This window comes from Temnothorax americanus, unplaced genomic scaffold (assembly GCF_048541705.1).
Source record: "Temnothorax americanus isolate GAGA-0224 unplaced genomic scaffold, ASM4854170v1 Scaffold43, whole genome shotgun sequence".
NCBI lineage: Eukaryota > Metazoa > Arthropoda > Insecta > Hymenoptera > Formicidae > Temnothorax > Temnothorax americanus.
The window spans coordinates 696,686-716,632 of NW_027509581.1; the positions used below are offsets into that span (position 1 = coordinate 696,686).

General features: G+C 32.5%; 1 protein-coding gene across 5 annotated transcripts; it reads left to right on the forward strand.

Moving 5' to 3' along the window:
* Positions 1-466: 466 nt before the first annotated feature.
* LOC143903122 (cytochrome P450 4C1-like) lies at positions 467-19,542 on the forward strand. Of its 5 annotated transcripts, none has more exons than XM_077416540.1 (13): positions 467-841; positions 8,130-8,351; positions 11,363-11,472; positions 11,722-11,812; positions 12,309-12,494; positions 12,700-12,793; positions 13,566-13,668; positions 15,194-15,299; positions 15,498-15,604; positions 15,688-15,756; positions 16,016-16,184; positions 19,069-19,248; positions 19,325-19,542. In XM_077416540.1, the coding sequence occupies exons 2-13, from the start codon at positions 8,198-8,200 to the stop codon at positions 19,498-19,500; spliced, it is 1,545 nt and encodes a 514-aa protein (XP_077272666.1). In that variant the 5' UTR covers positions 467-841; positions 8,130-8,197; the 3' UTR covers positions 19,501-19,542. The 5 variants fall into 5 exon arrangements, with proteins under 5 accessions (XP_077272666.1, XP_077272667.1, XP_077272670.1 ...); XM_077416541.1 differs by having other exon boundaries at positions 467-693; XM_077416544.1 differs by having other exon boundaries at positions 467-685.
* The last annotated feature ends 405 nt before the right edge of the window (positions 19,543-19,947 follow it).

Genomic DNA, 19,947 nt, shown 5'->3' on the forward strand with positions numbered 1-19,947 from the left:
CACGAATCAGTTAACATTATACAACAAATAGATTAGTGTTAAAATAGATAAATTTGTGGTGGATCGCAAGGCAGTATCAATCGATAACTATAGACTCATTACCTCACCGATCTTATATTTAAGACCGTCTTAAGTACAATCTTAAGATATGTCATAAACCAATCACAGAACCGTATTAACAACTTAAGACATTACTTAAAGACGGTCTTGAAATAAGAATCGACTATGAATACCAGCCATATAGAAATCTATAGAGCATGTTACACGTCCGCGTTACAATATAAGTATACACAGTAGAAACACTGAACTTTTTTAGGGGTACTCGATTTCCAGTGCGCACGCATCGGTTTATCCTACCAGGAATATGGCGGCCTGTATGTATGACAATTCTTTCAATGAAGAAAGAAGGAGAAGAAGAACGCTCCAAAGCATTTGTAGCGTCACGTTGACCGTAGCCAAAGAGAAAAATACTTCTCCCCCTTTCTCAGTGTCACTGTATGTACTTATATTGTGTCTGTGCGAACACATGCTTTTCAGCAGCTTGAGCAAAGCCGTAAGTGCGCGGAACTCACTCACTCACGGGAAGCCTTCGGGTTCACACATCTAATACACTCACTCCGAGACGTCCTCGTGTGAACATCGACTCATTTCCGAGACGTGCACGGGCCCACCATCACACTCTCTTGTACGGAGGTACACACCATCTTACACTCTCTCTTCAAGCCGCCTTCGACAGCATACAAATTTGAAATCTTGCACGCTTACATGCTTGCTTAAACATCTACACTGGCTGAAGCTTATCACGCATGCTTTGTTTGGACACAGAGGCGCGCACTGTGAGGTGAGTCACTTCATTATCAATCGCTAGCAAAAAAGCTTTTTACCCCCCTTATCGCGGCCCTTCGAGTCTTTCGTTTATATCTTTGTAGAAATTTAAAATATTTTAGGAAATATATGTATATACGTTCCTTGCTAAAACAAATTGAAGCATCCCGAAAAATAATTCCAAGAACCGTAAAATTTAGGGTACAGATACCTCAAGCTAATGTCCCTGTGCATGCAACTCACATCTCTCATGCAGAAGTATCTTCGAGGTGTTGGCAACCTCCATTAGCCAGTCAGAATTTCAAGTTTTATTGACATCCGGCGATTTCTTCGGGGTGCTTTAATTTTTTTTTAGCAAAAAGTGTATATAAATCATACACTATGAAACAAATATTTAAATCTAAAAAAGTATTTATTTAAGTCGCTTCTAATAGCTTATTTATTTAATATAATACACATATTTTTTTTTTTTTTTTTATTTAGAATTACATGATTTAACTTAATTTAAATATAAATATCTAATTCTAAATAAAAAAAAAAAATATGTGTATTATATTAAGTAAATAAGCTATTAGAAGCCACCCCTAATAAATATTTTTTAGATCTAAATATTTTTTCTCAGTATACATATACATAAAATTACTACTTATTTTATCTTATCTTCATCTGAACTAATATTGGTGTAACCCGGTATTTACGCCGCGCGGGGATTTTCGCCGCAGTCAGAAAAAGCAAAAAGAATAAAGATATTTGCTCGTAATCACTCTGTTATGTGCCTTTATGCCATATTAGTATTGTGTTGTAATTTCAGTTCTTTACTGTTAACGTTAACGAAACCGACATGAGTTGAATCAATTTCTCAATGTAATAGGGAAACCAGAGCTATTTGTCTACGGGGGCTATATGTGTTCACAGTACTGCTACCTGAGATTTTAAGAAACAGACTGCTCTACTATTGCAGCAAATAGCTAAAAAATCTTTATGTAAGAGATTTAAAAGTTGCTTGTTTTCTTGCGATGCTTCTCGCAGACGCTACATACGTTAAAAAAAAGCGATAATAGTTATTCACATTTTTCGACGGTCGAAAAATTTGCTGTGCGATAATAGTTTAACTCAAATTAAGGAATTAAGGTAAGCAATTCATAATATTTTATTAATTAATATATAGTTATCAGATGTGAGAAGCGTCAAATCTTAATTCCGGATAATCTAAAATGTGCAATATATTAAAAACTGAAAATCGTGGTCGGGACTATCTTTCCTATTTTTGATGGGGCAATGAATCCACACTTTAATGACAGATTGTTTTTTTTTTAATAGATAATGATGCGTAACTGCAAAAGTAAGACTTTTCTTAAAACGAATAAAGTAGACATACCTAATAAAATTAATCTTAGAACGATTAAAAGAATAAAAATCGAGCGAGAATTTTTTCGCAACGTTAGACTTCGGAATAAATGTTCGAGCTCCCAAAAAAATGACTTACGAGCACCTACTTGATCCAAATTTTTGTTTTAATAATACACGTTATGAGTTTGTCTTAAATTATTGAGTATTTTCTATTTTAAACGCTGCTAAGGATAAAGTAAAGGTCCCAAATACAAAAAAAACTTATCGCATTGATTTTGCAACGGACTCAAAATCAGTTTGATGCCACTATATATAAAAAAAAATTATCTCCACGCAGGAATCCTGTCAGAAAAATCTGCACAAAGAGCCTACTACTACTCTGACTTCAACGACTAGGCAGTTTTTTCAATATTATATATTAATAATAAATAATATTATAAATAAGTATGAAAATTAATATAAATTATGTTTTTTATTATGTGGATAAATAGCCCCGCATATGAGGTCATCTGGTCTACGTTTGACTTGTCTACTTAAAAAATTCACTTCTTTAAAATAGTAAAAGATTAACAGTTCTAATTATTTTTTTTTAATAACAAGGTTAAAAGGTTACACCATTAAAATGTTTAGCCAAATATCTTTATTAATTTTTTAATAAACTTGAAAAGAGCGTAAAGTGTAGACAAATATTAAAGTTTCGGTTTCTCCTAAGTAGCGCGATCATATATTACGAATTACGACCTACATATAAAATTATTACTGTGGGGAATGTAAAAGGTTTAATAGTTATTTCATGATATATAAGTGTAGAGGGATAGTAAAAGATGGAATATATACAGCAAGTACAAGTGCATAGCCTTGTATTCTTTGTTTAGCTTGATATCTTGTATATCCTTCCTGTTTGGGATATACGGCATTTTTAGCATGCGGGATTTATGCTATAATACAAACACTCTGTAAAAATCAAAATTTTCTATGTGTTCTTTTTCCTTCTTTTTTTGGATCGTATAACAATAAGCTTTAATGCATTTATTGCTCTTCTATTTTGTTCTAAAATCTTTCAGTTTTATAATTTGTTTATCATTCTTACATTTTAATAAACTTTTTACACACATTTTATAACTTATTATGACATTTTATTGTCTTATTTATAAACATTATTATTTGTAATTTTTTATAACGCGTATATTCTATGTATACTATGGGATATATGGCAAAAATGCAAGGGTTTTTAAAAGCTTTTTATAGTTAAATACAAAGAATAAATATTTCATATTTCTAATTTTGTTTGTAGTAGTAGACAATATAAAGTTTTTATTGGTATAATATATTTGCCTTAAAAACATAGTAAATAGTACTCAATAAATTAAGTTTTTCTTAGGTGCGGCATATATACCGAAGTTACTCTAAATAAATGCGTATATGCAATATTATATGTATATATATATATATATATATATATATAATATTTTTAAAATAGATATTACCTCTCTCTCGTTACTTCTCTCTTTCTCCCTCTCTCTTTCTTTCTCTCTCTCTCTCTCTCTCTCTCTGTGTTTTTCTTTTAAGATAATTTCCCTTTCTCCCTTCTTTCTTATCCTCTTTTCTTAAATAGCCTGCGTTCGGTTATTTCCGAATTTATAATAACGTGTATTATAGGTTTTATTTTTCCAATAACTCTCAATGTGTATGCGCAGGCATAATTTGTATGTAATCTCAAATCTGACAAACAAACTTTACATATATGCATATGCGGCACAGAATTAAATTATGCATTTAACGCACAAGCGAGATAACCAATTAGCATCAAGGAATGTAAGAGTGCAAATGTGGTTGCTCTGATTGCATTGACCAGAGCGATATGAATGCGTCCTTGAGGGACAAACTGGCTTTGCGTGGGTGAGTGCAGCAAACGAGTGCTCGTATGACTAGTTCACATTTTTGACATGTGAGATTTTGAGAGCTCAGTATTGACTGCATCAATCTTAATCATACTGGTTGCAATCAAAAACTCGTATCAACATTTTATTAGAAAATTGTCATCAGATTTTCGATCGCAATTTTCTTTCTCGAGATATTTGATTTGGAAAATCGATCGGTCCAGAAACTCCGGATAAACTACTTAGTAGCGTCGTCTGCTAGCTCTCTTTTTCATGTACTTGGCGTCGCGACGCTACCGCGTCGCTTGATATTTGATGCATCATTTTTGTATTCGTAGTTCAAGTGAAAACTTAGCTGCAAGTTGTCTCGAGATATAACGAAATCTATTTCTGATAGTTCTCATTTTTTAGAAAAAAATATCGTATATCAATTAAATATTGAGTCGGAGAAAATCATGTATCACTCAAGTGTTATTCATAGGTGACATGAAAAGAGATTGAATTCATTAATAACATAATAATTATAAATACAATCTCGATCTTTAGAGACTGTATTTATAATTATTATGTTACATTATAATGAACTCATACTACGTTTACGCGAGCGTTACTTCTGTAGTAACTTACGATAATTCTTTCGCGTAAACGGGATTTTGTAGTAACTTACGATAATTTACTCCGCGTAAACGGGTAAATTATCGTAAGTTAATACAGAAGTAACGCTCGCGTAAACGTAGTATCAATCTCTTTTCAAGTCACCTATGAATAACACTTGAGTGCACAAAATTGCGTTTTATTTCTATAATCAAAACATAACTATTGAACTGTCTCGTTTCTAGAGACGCGGACGGTTCAATAGTTGTGTTTTGATTGGATATAAAACGCAATTTTTTTTAGTATCTTATTTGATACGCTCTTGAGACGAGATATGAGTAACGACTATAAATACGTACGGCGGGTCTATCTCTTATGAAAAAGCAAAAAGATTAACCATCATTTGTCACCGAATAAGAAACAAAAAATACATCGTATAAATAGAACGTTATCGTTATTCAGAACAGTAAAGATGTTTTTCTTCAGTTTTATGAAAAGAAACATTTTAACTTTTGCAGATAAAACTCTCATACAGTTCTCATATAAACACCAGTGAAGTTGAAAAGTGTAGATTAACGGATAAAGAGCTATAACGGGGGGTAACTAGAAAATTTGAATAAATTATAATAACCTGATAATATTAGAATACTCGGCATATTACTTGATAAATGCATGTTTAATCTTATACACATATTAATATGCAAACCAATATTTTTCTCGCGCTTCTAAAGAGCTTTTTCCCGTAAGATATTATTGTATCATTTTCAAGTCATAAAATAATTTTCTCTATCAATATTCTTTATTGCTTCCTCATAGAGGAAGCTTTGTAATGGTGAAAAAATTTTTTTTCGAGATTTTGATGGAAATAGGTTTAGAATGTTCTAAAATGTCGAAAAATCATATTAGTAAAAAATGTCCGGAAGTATGTATGTATGTGTGTGTGTGTGTGTGTGTGTACGGATTTTTGTACACGCATCTACTTCTACAATTTTTAGATACCAGTTTGAATTTTTGCACACAAATAGAGTATCATAGAAAGTATGTCCTCCTCAAATTTTATTGAAATCGGTCTACCGGTATAGATTTTATGCAGATTTTCCTTTTTTTGAAAAATGTGTTTTACGCTGCCGCTTTCTCAATATTTGAGATAGCGATTAATTTTTAATTTTATTATATTTTCCAGTTTTTTCTACCCCTATTTCATATATAATTCATTAAAATTTGATTGATCAGATCTCGTATTACACACATTTGAAATTTCGAAGAATTCGTACATACATAGAAGCTTTATAAAACTTGATCTGATCAACCAAATTTTAACCAATTATATATGAAATAGGGGTAGAAAAGACTGGAAAATATAATAGAATTAAAAATAAATCGCTATCTCAAATATTTATAATATCGGGCTGATTTTTTTTATCGATAAAGTATTGTTTTAGTTTTTAAGTGGACAAGTATTTTTAGTATTTTTTAGTGAATGTATATAATTATTTACGCAGTCCCCAAAAGAGTTAAGTGTGAAATCAGAACCTTTGCTAACAAAGCTTCCTCTATGAGGAAGCCAAAACAAATAAATACCGATAATTATACCTCGAATAAAATAAAAACTTGCACACTTAGGAACTATGAGGAAGCAATGTGCAAGTTTCTACTTGCACAATTAAAAACTACGAGGAAACAATGTGCAAGTTTCTACTTTATTTGTCTATATGGCAAAGGGTGAGTAAAATAGGCCGATTTCTGCTTAAAAAGTGCAACTTAAGTTATTCACGTAATCTTACGTTTATTGATCGCTGAATATAACGTAGCATTTTTATCTGTCTAAACCACTCATCTTTATATAACACTGGATGGCGTTTGTGCTATGTGCAGTCATTTTTTGATAACATAAAATATGCACTGTCTTTCACTGCATGACAGTAAACACAACTGATTTGTATATTGTTGGAATACTTCTGATGCGTAGAAATTTTTTATTTACTTATACCTTCTTGAAAGAACACAGTTCGAAACAGCATACACCAACAGTAAACGCCGCATATTGGCATATTTTACTTTATCAAAGATGGCTTCAATTCATCACAAAAAATCCTTTGAATACGCCATCTAGTGTTATATAAAGATCAATGGTCTAAACCCATAAGAAAGTGAACAAAATCGTCACTAATTGTACTATTGTACTATTAAAAGTAATTTATTTCAACTTTTTTAAAGCAAATTTTGACCACTTTTCCACGGATTTAGACGAATAAAAATGCTAATATCGTATTCAGCAACTCAAAAAACATTAGACTATATATATAACTTACGTACATTATACCTAACACTTTTGAGGCAGAAATCGAATTATTTTACGCTCCCTTCTTTGTCTATAGGATAAGTGATATTTGAAAGACAAAATTAGTTACCATTTATATGTACAGAAAAAAGAAAAGAAATTTTGAGAAGAGTTTCCAATGGACATATAAAAGAAACAGTATATCTTCTAAAAATATGCTTCAAATAAAAGTCTAATATACCAATATATAGTTATATGATATCTTGGCTATGGACAATACAATGGGATCAATATACTCAATCCTGATATATGCAATGTGTCAATATAACCATTCCTAAAAAGCGTTAAAGGAGTATATCAAAACGTATACATGGTTCATGTCAACGGAGAGGCACGGGGACTCACGCTAATCAAGCACCATCTGAAATTGGTCGGAACAGTTGATAAGGATGTTGATGCACAATGCGAACTTTGACCTCTTATATGTTGAAGATAAAGAGTGGGTGGAAAAAAAATCCGGAACCGGTGAAATATCTCGAAAACAAGACATTTTATGAAAAAACGTTTTATACAAAAATTGTTTGGCTTGAAAGGGCACATAAGATGGTGCCATTGGTTTCACCTTGGATGGTCGTTTAAAGTTCACGTGAACACGACACCTTTAATTTTTTAAATAGAAACTCCTATTTTTTAATGCATATTTTTGTAGCTAATCTTGAGAGCTTTTCAAAACACTATAATAAAGTATTTTTTCATTAAGAACTTTTGGAATTATAAGGCTTGAAAGTTCTAGTATTTTGACATAAAATACAAAATATCTTGTTTTCTATTCTATTCTATTCTATTCTATTTTATTCTTTTTTTTTTAATAAATGTTAAATTTTATATTAATTTTTACATATCACTTGAGTCGGGTATAAGGTAACGCAATTTTATGGAATTAGATATTATTTTTTTTTAAGGAGAATTAAAGCTACTACCACTTAAATTTTTCCGAAGTGTAAAAAAATATTATTTACCATTTGGGTTTTATTGTGTTATTACTTAACAACATACACTACGTGTGTACTTGGCGGCTGTTTTACCTTTTTTTTAATGTATATAATTTTTAACGTACTATTTATTTGCTAAAAACACATGTAGAATATAAAGAATGTAATTTTGTTTTGAAATGATTAATACATCTTTTATAATTTAAGAACTAAGAGAAAAGAGCTGAAGGAAGGAAAACTCAATAAGAACTGGCTAATTATTTCGTCAACAAACAATGATCACTACTATATTGCTATTGTTTATTCTTATTCTATTAATAACTAATTATTATGTACATCATGGAAAAAACGGGCGACTTATCAATCTTATACCAGGAATGCCACGTCTTCCGATTATTGGAAATGTATTGCAATGTATTGGTACACGAGGTAAGTTAAAATTTCTTATACATTCTTGTAAATTAATAGAGGAAAAATAAAAACACTTATATTATACATATAAATCAATCCCAAGCTATCGATTGAGCATACTCAAAACTCGATCCGTTCAGTCATTATCGAGATCTCAAAATCTCGGGTTTGCAACTCGTTGCGTCGCGTAAAGGCCTATCTACATAAGACGCAGAACGCAAGTCGCAAGACACACGCACAGTCTACATGCCAAGGGGGTTTTTGGATTTTCCCTCGGGTGAGGGAGGATGAGTGCCTTTTGTCAATGACAACCTAGCACAAACAATGTAGACCGTTCCTGATATAATTTTGGAACAAGTGCAGATGCAAGCACGCTATATAATCTTGCCTGTTCCTTTCAGGAATTTAAAAACATAATAAAGCAGGTTCCAATTTCTATTCTTAATCATGCTATACACATCAATTTCTGCAAGGTAACCCACGGCTCTAAGATCCTCGTCCAACTTGATCCTAAGATCATCGTACTTGTGACACTGAAGAATTACATGCATCAGGTCCTCACATTCATATCCGCATTCACATCGTTGCATATCAATATAGTTCTTCCTAAAGAGCGAAGACCCCAGATTATAGTGATCTGCTCTTATCCTGTTAATGAGCGTTACGTAGTATCTTTCGGCATTAATTCCATTGAACCACGGCTTGCGGGCCTCTTCATCATAGAACTTTGAAAAATAAAATTTGCCCTTGAAGACGGAGTCTCGTTTGATAGAGGCCTGGGTGGCCTGCCAAGTTTCCTCTTTTGCCATTGCCATAAGATCCCCCGTCGGGACCTCGATGCTCTCATCTGGGGGTTCATGCGCCGCTTCCTTAGCTAAACCATCGACCAGCTCATTCCCAGCGATACCGACGTGAACGGGAATCCACACAAGAACAATTTTCATATTGTGCTCCCTTTCGAGTGAGTAAATAAGCAATCTAGTCTTAACCGCATATTTGCTTTTGTGAACTGAAATAAGGTTGTTTTGAACAGAAAAAAGAGCCGATTTACAGTCTGACATAATAACAATGTGATTATTTCTTGTCTCTCGTAATGTCTTCATGAGTTTCAGCGCCGTATTAATAGCAAAAATCTCCGCAGTGTATGACGAGCAGACATTAGACATACTGATTTTATAGGCGGTATCCTGCCCGTCTATAACGATACTAGCGCCCGTAGCTTGCCAGTCGGGGCCATGCGATCCATCCGTAAATACAAACTCCGCCTCATTGTTCAACTGGTATTTCTCAATAATGTCTTCTATCATAGAAGCATCTGAATATTCACTGTTACCCTTCCTCAAAAGTCCAATAAAAAAATCGACCACAGGAACATAATCATGCGCCTCGAACTCTCCCCGAAACGTTTCGTGAATTCTCTGTAGACCAATAAGTGTTCTGACAGGGGCGCATTTCCTCCACACTCTAGACATAAGGGACATTACGTATGTTGGTTGACGGTAGCGCACCCACAATTCAGAGTCGTAAGCCCTCTGGATTCTGTCGCATACAAGCTCTTGTACAACATCAAAGCCGTATTAACCTCTATCAAATGACCGCATTCGCTCTGTCGACCTTACTCCGAACTTCCTGGATCTGATGAGAAAATTTCAATCCGTTATCTATCCAGATACCCAGAAACTTCGATTCCCGACTGTAGAACACCTCGCATCCCTGAATCACCATACCCTGGTTCTCATTGTACAGGCCATATTTATTAAATTCCACAATGACGGTTTTCTGCGGTTCTAAGTCAAGTCCAATACGGCGTAGTCTTTCAGCAACCAAGTTCACCGCCAGTTGGAGTAGCTCCCGATTACGTTGTCTGTTGGGACCGCACACATAAAGTCCGATGTCGTCAGCAAACTCACATGATTGCACACCCTCAGGCAAGTCAGTGCATACTCTCCCCGTGTAAAGTGAGTACAAAGCAGGACTGAGAACAGCGCCCTGCGGAAGTCCCGTATAAACAAGGCGTTCTATGAATTCTTGTGAATTAACAATAAAACGTACAAGTCTCCGGTATAGCCATTTACGTATAAATCTGACCATGCCCGCGGGACAATCAAGCGCAATTAAAGCATTAAATTAAGCATTAAAAAGCATTAAAGCGCAAATCAAGCATTAAAATCACTATTGCGAAGAAGGATAGGTTCTACAATCTACTCGGGACAGAAGCGGAAACACGTACGTCCGATCACCGTGGCTGCTCGAACCGAACTCGTCTACATGTCAATCTAACAAAGAGGTTAGGTTGACATGTAGACTGTGTGTGTGCTTGCGACTCGCGTTCTGCGTCTTATGTAGATAGGCCTTAAAAGAGTCATGGTGCGGTCTCGCTTCGCGTGTACTTGGCGTGAAACACTACCGTGTCTTTATTCGCCTTTCTACACAAGTTTTTAAATGTAATACTCTTTTGCAGACATTCCTCTATGAAATATATATATAAATATAGATATTATTGTATGTTGATTACTTTTAAGAACTATTTAAATTCATAAATTTTTTAAAGCGATTTATTTCCTAAATTTCATGTTATTTGAGATATAATAGAATACGTATATTGATAAAGTTAATCATCATATTGTTGCAATCATTGCACTGCTCGCGAAGAGACAACCGCCGCTCTTGTTCACCGGAACTTGCGTACCCGAAACGGCACTCCCGCACTCGCCGCTAACGCGCCCGGAAGAAAGGAACACAATTTAGGAATGTCAAACGTTTTTTAATGTGTTACCAAATACAACACGGAAGTCGCCTGAGTCAATCTCTTAGCAGATTCTCACTATTCCCAGTTTAATCAATAATCCGCTCATCGCCAAAAATAACTCTTCTTTTGTCGATATCGATTCTCGCGGTCAGCTGACTTTAATCGATGAGTGCAAGGGTGCAGTGCTACAGTACCTATACTGTGGCAGTGCCGCAACAATATATTTTTCGAGCAATATTTATAAATTTACATAAAAAATGTATACATTCATTTTTTTTAGAAGAACAATGGAAGTTTCTGGTTAATATGACTAACCAGTACTATCCCATTTGTAAAATTTGGGAAATCTTTCTTCCCATGGTATTCATCCGTCATCCGGATGATTTAGAGGTAATAAAATATAAGAAATGTATGATACTGTTTTTATTGTTTTTTTTATTGGTACATTAGTGATAAGATATTTATTGTTTTTTTTTAATTTGCAAGAATATGTTTATTGATGATAAATGATAAATAAGCTATTAGAGATAACTGAATGTTTAAAATACTTTCGAAATCAATTAAATAATTATCAATTGGATGTATTATTAGTGTCTGAATAAAATAATGTTAAATGTAATATTTTCCGTAATTTTTTAGACAATATTAAGCAGCACGAAACACATCGAAAAAAGTTGGCTTTATCACGCTCTTCATCCTTGGTTAGGTACTGGTCTTCTCACTAGTGGAGGTAACATATTATATAATATAATATTATATAATCCGGTGCCGTCCAAGTGAAAATTTTCTGTGAATATCTGAAAATAAGATATCTCAGATTTGACTTAAAATTGTAGGCATAAAGATATCTGATTATATCTCAGATATATTTTGCTGTATGGGTACTTATGGACACAATTCGTAATTATGTATTATATTCGAATAAAGTTATTGCAAGAAAACTGGGTGTGCAAATATTTTTTTGATCCATTGTATATATTAAGTACTTATAGACAAAGCGTATTATAAAGGGCTTCTTTCTTGTATATTTTATCATAGAATATATTCTCGCAAAAGTTTGCACAGCACAACAAAGAAAGAATAAATTTGTAATAATCAATAAAAACAATTAATTGAAAAAAATAAAATTTAAAAAAATTAAAAATATTTTTAAAAAAATATATATTTACCACAATGTTTGTTACACATTGTTATCTCAATTATCCTTTATGTTGTTTATGTTTCAGGCGCCAAATGGCATTCACGACGAAAGATATTAACCCCCACATTTCATTTTAATATATTGCAGCAGTTTGTTGAGGTTTTGATCGAAGAAGGTGAAAACATGGCTAAGTCTTTGAAAAATACAGGAGGGACAGTTGTAAAAGATTTAGTACCGTTTGTTAGTGAACATACGCTGAATGCAATAAGTGGTATAATGTATTCATAACTATATATTTTAACTGTAAATTTTATTGCCAGTGACAAATAATATTAAGTTAAAAATCAATTTTTTTTTAAGTTATAAATATCATTATCCAACACAGTAATACTTACATAATTTTTGCAACCACAGATATTCTTGAAATATATGTATATAACAATATTATTATAATATCTTTACAAATGTGTTTGCAGAAACTTCTATGGGCACTTCTCTACGAGGCCTTGGTGCGTTCCAGCATCGGTATCGAGAAGCGGTTTATCGCATGGGCGAACTTTTTATTTATAGGTAATGTGTGATAAGTAACTACATATTTAGATTCTGTTTTAAGATACAAATTCATATAATGATGATGATGATGATGATGATGATGATTGGTAATTAGAAATTTACATATAACACAAGTATGATTTATTAAATTGTTTTTATTTAGAAATTATAATAGTTTACAGTTTTTCAAATGTTAACTATTGTAATCGTCACAGTATAGGTAAGAATGATATCGTGAAACATTTAATCTTTAATCAAATGTATATATAAAAATCGGTAGATTTTTAATCTAGGATAATATAGTTAAAGAAAGTATAATGTTTATACTAATATAAGATTCCGTGTATCGTTTTAGCAAAATTTTATTTTTGTTGTATATGTATTCTTTTTTTATATACTTACAGAAGTATTACTAATTGTATAGATCGAGTTTAGAGAAAAATTAAAGAAAGCTGTTACAAAATTATATTTTAATTTTCTTAAGTTTAGCAAGCCACACTTATTTTCGGAATTCCGCCACACTCCGACCCACGAGATCGCTCGATTTTGTCGCATTGTCATATTCATTCTAAATAATTGCGAATTGGAAATACAGAATCTGAATAAGATGTTTATGATAATATTAGGTCAAGAAAATAATTTGAGTTTAAAATGGACTTATTATAAGAAAACTAGAAAATTATGTTATTATGTGAAAACCAGAAAATCAAAAGACGTTCAGCGGTCCACTAGACCAGAATGTTGCAAACTAGAATTAAAGTAATATGCCTATTATTTATTAATTATTTAGATTAGTGAGTCCATGGCTGTACAGCGAATGGATGTTATCGTTATCGCCGACAGGTAGAGAGCAAAGAAAGATTCTAAAGATACTGCATGGATTTACTGAACAAGTACGTAAATATGATACTTAATATACATTATATTTGAATATTATTTATTTAGAATAATTACTATCGAGGGCCGTAAATTTACGCAATAAAAAAACTAAAATATGATTGTAGTAAGCTTTAATAATCTCTTAGAAACGGTTATACTACGCGAGCAGCGTTACGCGGGCAGCGTTACAATGGCTACGTTTACACCCAGCGACCTGATCGCGGCCTGACCTATATTATGACCCGAAATAGGTCTATCGATATACGCAACGCCGTACAATGGCGCGCTTGCGAGATCCTTTCTTGAGCAGGCGCGACGATATTTGCCCGCGCACGCGACGCAAAATAACCGCGAAGCTCGCAATGCACCACAAGGTGTCCGGCGCGGTCCCTCCCGACACGCACACGGGACTTCCGTACACGACACGCAACAATATACCCGAATACGCAACTCTAAACACAATATGCACCGGAGCGTACCGCCCGCGGCACGCTTCCGTCCACGATTCACAAAACACGCACAGCAATAGCCGCGAATTGACTGCCGATCGTACGCGAGCTTTCGAGTAGGGGTTTTCTCAAATGTTTCTGGCTACGATCTCGGCCGGCCACGTGCCCGCGATCCCGACAAACGGCCGCGATAATCTTCCCGGCACCCACGACGGCGGCAGCCGGTGGCTAAATACGACACGTAATCAGGCCGATTCACACGGTAATCTATTCGATATACGCTTCTACTGGCGCCGCGCCGGGTCGCGACCGAGATTGAGCCCTCAATTAGTAGGCAGCACCGGAGTGGAAATCTTATAATTACAGAAAAGATTTCTAATAACGAGACAAAAAGTATTCTTGACATGTTTAATCTCATCACAATTTGAAGTAGTATAAAAATAAAACAATATTGAGATTAAATCAATAATTCCTATTCTCTTCTCTCGAATAAAATAAGATTGACTTAATAATCTTGAGATTAGTCTAAACGCAAGAATATATAAGCTTAAATTTATACATGTTATTTTTGTCTCAAGATTATTAAGTCAATCTTATTTTATTCGAGAGAAGAGAATAGAAATTATTGATTTAATCTCAATATTGTTTTTTATAACGCGCAATGTTAGCGCCATAATATTAGGCACGATCCGGGCGACGGCCGCGCGCCGCGAAACACCTAAGATGCATCTTAATATCCATTATCCAGATATCATTCCTGAAATAGATCCTCTTGAGCCATTATCACGTATTAGAATGGAAGCATAGAGAAGGATAACAAATAGCCTATTCGTCTGCCAACTTTACCTTATTCTATAGCTAAAAGACACCAACTTAAATTTTATTATCTAAAAATTTTATATTGTAGGAATTGTCTAAAGATTATTACTCGAGGTCGAATCGTTCGGATTATAAAATGTTTAATTAGTTTTTTTTAAATAAATTAATTAACACCTAAATATGTTCGTTCTTGGCCTTTGAATCTGAATAAATGTTGACAACACATTGCTGATGCATTTATTTAAAACATTATAATGCTGTATTTACACAGATTATTGCTGAAAGAAAACTTTATCATGATCGCACTAATGGTCAATACCTAAGAAGTTTTGGTAATGATACATCGGGGGAGAGAGATGACACAAAACCGATAGGAAGTACGTAATGTAATTAACAGCAATTCTTTTAATTTAGTTAGTTTTATATTGTCTATAAAATAAATTTTACAATTTACTAATATTATGTAGTTCAAAATCTGAGTGTAGTTAAATTTTCAACGTAGTTAATGTCATGTAATGAAAACGTCACAGAAAAAACAGGCTATTAAATTGATTTTGACATGCTTACATACTTAGTACGGAAAAAACGGCTTGCAATGTTGGATCTTCTAATAGCAGCATCTCGTGATGGCCTTATGTCTGATTCAGATATCAGAGAAGAAGTTGATACTTTTATGTTTGAGGTTTGTATTTGTAAGTTCTCTTGTAAACATTATTCATATTTGATTTATTGATATATATAATACATTAATGTATACGATTATAGGGTCATGATACTACAGCGATAGGTCTGTGCTTTATTTTAGCACTATTAGCTGAGCATAAGGACATTCAGGTATCTATCATCAAGTCTAAGCCGTCATTCCTAAACAAAGAAATTAATTGATCTTAGAAGTTATTTATTAAAAATATATTAATGTAAAAAATGTATTATATATATATATATATATATATATATATATATATATTCCAAACAAATTAATCAAAACATTTGTAAAAAAAACATTTTTATAATTTCTCGGAATATATTTGTTTCTAAATAAAACCATCACAATACACAAAAGACACCTTTTTAATTAACAATAATGATACAGGATCGTGTTAGAAACGAAGTCGATACTGCATTGCAAGAGCATGGGGAGAAATTTACTACGAAATTATTGCAAAATTTACCATATTTAGAGAGATGTATAAAGGAAGCCTTGCGCTTATATCCCAGCGTATTCTTTATATCACGAATTCCTGCGGAAGACGTAAAATTACGTATGCATCTATCCAATTTTTTATTGCACATTTTTTTAAATATATTACGCTACATATCATCAAATGTATGAGTATTTACGTGGTATGTTTATAAAAATTAGAGAGAAAGATGAAAGTGGTTATGCCCATGTTTTGACTGTTACCGAATCTTGTAAGTAATTTGCACGATTTTGTGGTTCTCTTCATGCAGTGCTATGTCCACAATTTTGTGCTTTTCTTCCATGTTATGTTCACGATTTTTTAGTTTTTTTTCAAAGAAGAATCGAAAAATCGTGGACATAGCACGGAAAAGAACCACAAAATCTTGCACATTACAGGATTTGGTAACAGCCAAAACGTGGACATGACCACTCTCATTCTTCTCTCTGCTAGAATAATAAGACTGGATTTTTTTCACAACAACTGGTAACACTGTAAAAACGAAACTGCAGTAGATCGAGAGCTACATTCATACTCTACTTTCAGTTAAAATTTCAATTTGATAACATTAACATATGCAATTTTACAATCATTTGTATAACTGTATGTTTGAGTGACGCGTCACGAAAATGGAACACAAGAAAATCGAACAGCGTTATGCGAAGTTTGACACAGCAAATTCTATGTTAAATTTTAGGTTAACGCGACAAAAACATTTAAAAAGTTGAAACATACTTACAGAGATCAAGTTCTATGCCTGGGCACAAATTTTTAGGTGGCACAAGGCATTTTTAGATGGCCGTGAAACTATGAAGATGAACTTCGTTCTGAACGACAAAGTACTGCACGAATTGAAAACAAGTTAAAAAAATGGTGCAAATTAGAAATTTGCACTTGGCTTCCTCATAGAGGAAGTGACGTTTTAAGATGCTAATACAGCCCTCTAATTGGCTGATGACGCCTTAAGACTATACTTAAGACGATCTTGAATATAAGACCCGCAATATATCAGTAATATTACGATAATATTACTATAATCTTTGCGTGATATTTGTATAATATTGCTAGGAATTAAACCACTTTAATAATTTTTATTAAATTTTATTAAATTTTATCAAATTGTTGTTTTTAATAATAGTATTACATACAATATTAAGAAAATAATATTAATATTATCTTTCTATCTCTTTCTTCTTCAAAACTGCTCCATGCTACTCTGCACTGTATGAATTTTCACTGATAAAAAGTGACGTAACACTATAACATAATATAAAAAATGTAATTATTATTTATACAAGGTGAGTTTTATTTTGTGTGAAAATTATCTTCGCTAATTATTTCAGAAAGTATTGGTTTATTGGAAAAATGTTTCAGATAAAAATTGGAGGGTTATAGAGGAATAATGGATGATCTTATTAGATTTTGAGTCTGGAACCCATGTTGAGCCCAGTAGGGTCCAAGTCAAATTTTTTAAATAAAAACTCCCATTTTTTATTACATTATCTTTCTTTACTAATTAATATAAACAACTTTTGTCTAAAACATTTTTTATTTGATTTATATTTTTTGAGATATTCAAGAAAAATTTAGTAATTTTTTTAATATTTAGCTTATGATATCTTGATAAATGCTTGTCGGTGGGAAAAATGATACAAGACTTTTTGACTTGATATGGTCTCAAGAATATGCCATTGCAATAATACCCCAATTTCTTTAAATATTTGTGTATAGAATTCCTTAAAGCTTTCATTTTTGTACACAATTATTTAAAGAAATTAGAATACTATTGCAACAGTATATTCTTGAAACAAAATCAAATCAAAAAGTCCTGTACTACTTTTCACTCCAACAAACATTTATTAACAAACATCTATTGTAAGCTAAATATTGAAAAAAATACCAAGTTTTCCTAGAATATCTCAAAAAGTATAAGGCAAATAAAAAAATGTTTCAGACAAAAGTTGTTCATATTAATTAGTAGAAAAAGATGATACAATAAAAAATAGGTTTCTATTTATATAATTTTACTTGGATCCTATATATTAGGCTTAACACAGGTCCCGGACAGGTCAAAATCTAATAAAATTGTCTATTGGTCCTCCTTGAACCCTCCAACTTTTATCTGAAACATTTTTCCAATAAATCAATACTTTCTGAGATAATTATAGCGGAGATGATTGGCACACGAAATAAAAATCACCCTGTTTATTTCATACATTCCCGATAGCACCAATATCCTATAAATATTCATATAACGTCTATAGGCATTCTGGACATAATATGGATATCCATAGGATATTGTGTGCTGTCTGGGATATAATTATATGGGATGGGATTTATCTTCACAATTTTACCGTTATCTAAAAATGCCTTGTGCCCGCTATAGAACTTGATCTCTGTAAGTCTGTTTCAACTTCTTAAATGTTTCCATTGCATTATCCAGGAGTTTGATGACACAGAATTTAGTCGCATAACGCTGCTCGATTTTCTTGTATTACATTTTTGTGACGCGTCACCCAAACATACAAATGATTGTAGAATCGCATATGTTAATGTTATCAAATTGAAATTTTGACTGAAGGTAGAGTATGAATGTAGGTCTATTACAATCTCGTTTTTACAATGTTACCAGTTGTGAAAAAAAAAAAATTAGTCTCATTACTTTCTAGACATACCACGTATGTAAAAAATACAATATTCTTATATACTTTAATATTTTAATATTTTAATATTTATATTAATAAGTTTGCTTCTGTAATATTTTAAAATTTTATATACATAGTTATATTTAATGCAACACACAATATTTTCAGAAAATAGTATTAAACTAACAACTTTTTAATAAAATTCAAATATTAATAGGCATCTATTTCTATGTTGTATATTAGATGTATATTCAATTTTAAAAATTTAATATAGTTTTCAATGATTATTTGTAAATTTTATTGTATAATATACTTTTTAGAGTCATATTTGGTACCTGCTGGAACAATGGTGAATATTTATATTTACGCAGTCCACAGAGATCCGAATTTTTGGCCAAATCCAGAAGTATTTGATCCCGATAGATTCTTGCCAGAAAGGATCCGAAATCGTCATCCTTATTCGTATTTACCATTCAGTGCTGGACCACGTAATTGCATCGGTAAGCTGCATCTTTTTATACCTTAATATACAATGCAGTGTTATATAAACAGATTACAATACGTATCACATTATAGGCCAACGATTTGCTATGCTGGAATTAAAGGCAATGATAGCTCCTCTGGTACACAATTTCTACTTGGAGCCCATTGATTATTTAAAGAATCTTTGGCTGAAAGTTGATTTGGTCATTCGCGTTGATCAACTTCGTGTAAAATTTATTCCTGTTTGTAAAACAAATGTATCCCTTTGAAGAAAATATCGCATCAATAAAAATTATAAAAGACAAAAGAAAGGCTTTATTTGCTTACAAAACGATTGCCACAGCGTCGTAATAGTAACACTTTGTACACATGTCATTATCGCTTACAAAATTAAAATATAAATATAATATAATAAATATAAAATATGTAATAAATAATTATTTTATTAATATAGGGTAACTCTGGTATTTACGCCGCGTGGAGATTTACACCGCAGAAGTTAGAAAAAATAGAAAGAGTGAAGATACTTGCTTTCATCATGCAATTACACTGTTATGTGCCTTTATGCCATATTAATATTGTGTTGTAATTTCAGTTCTTTACTGTTAATATTAACGAAACCGTCGTGAGTTGAATCGATTTCTCACCGTAGTAAGTAGCGCGATCATATATTACAATCTACGTAAAATGATTACTGTAGGGAATGTAAAAGGTTT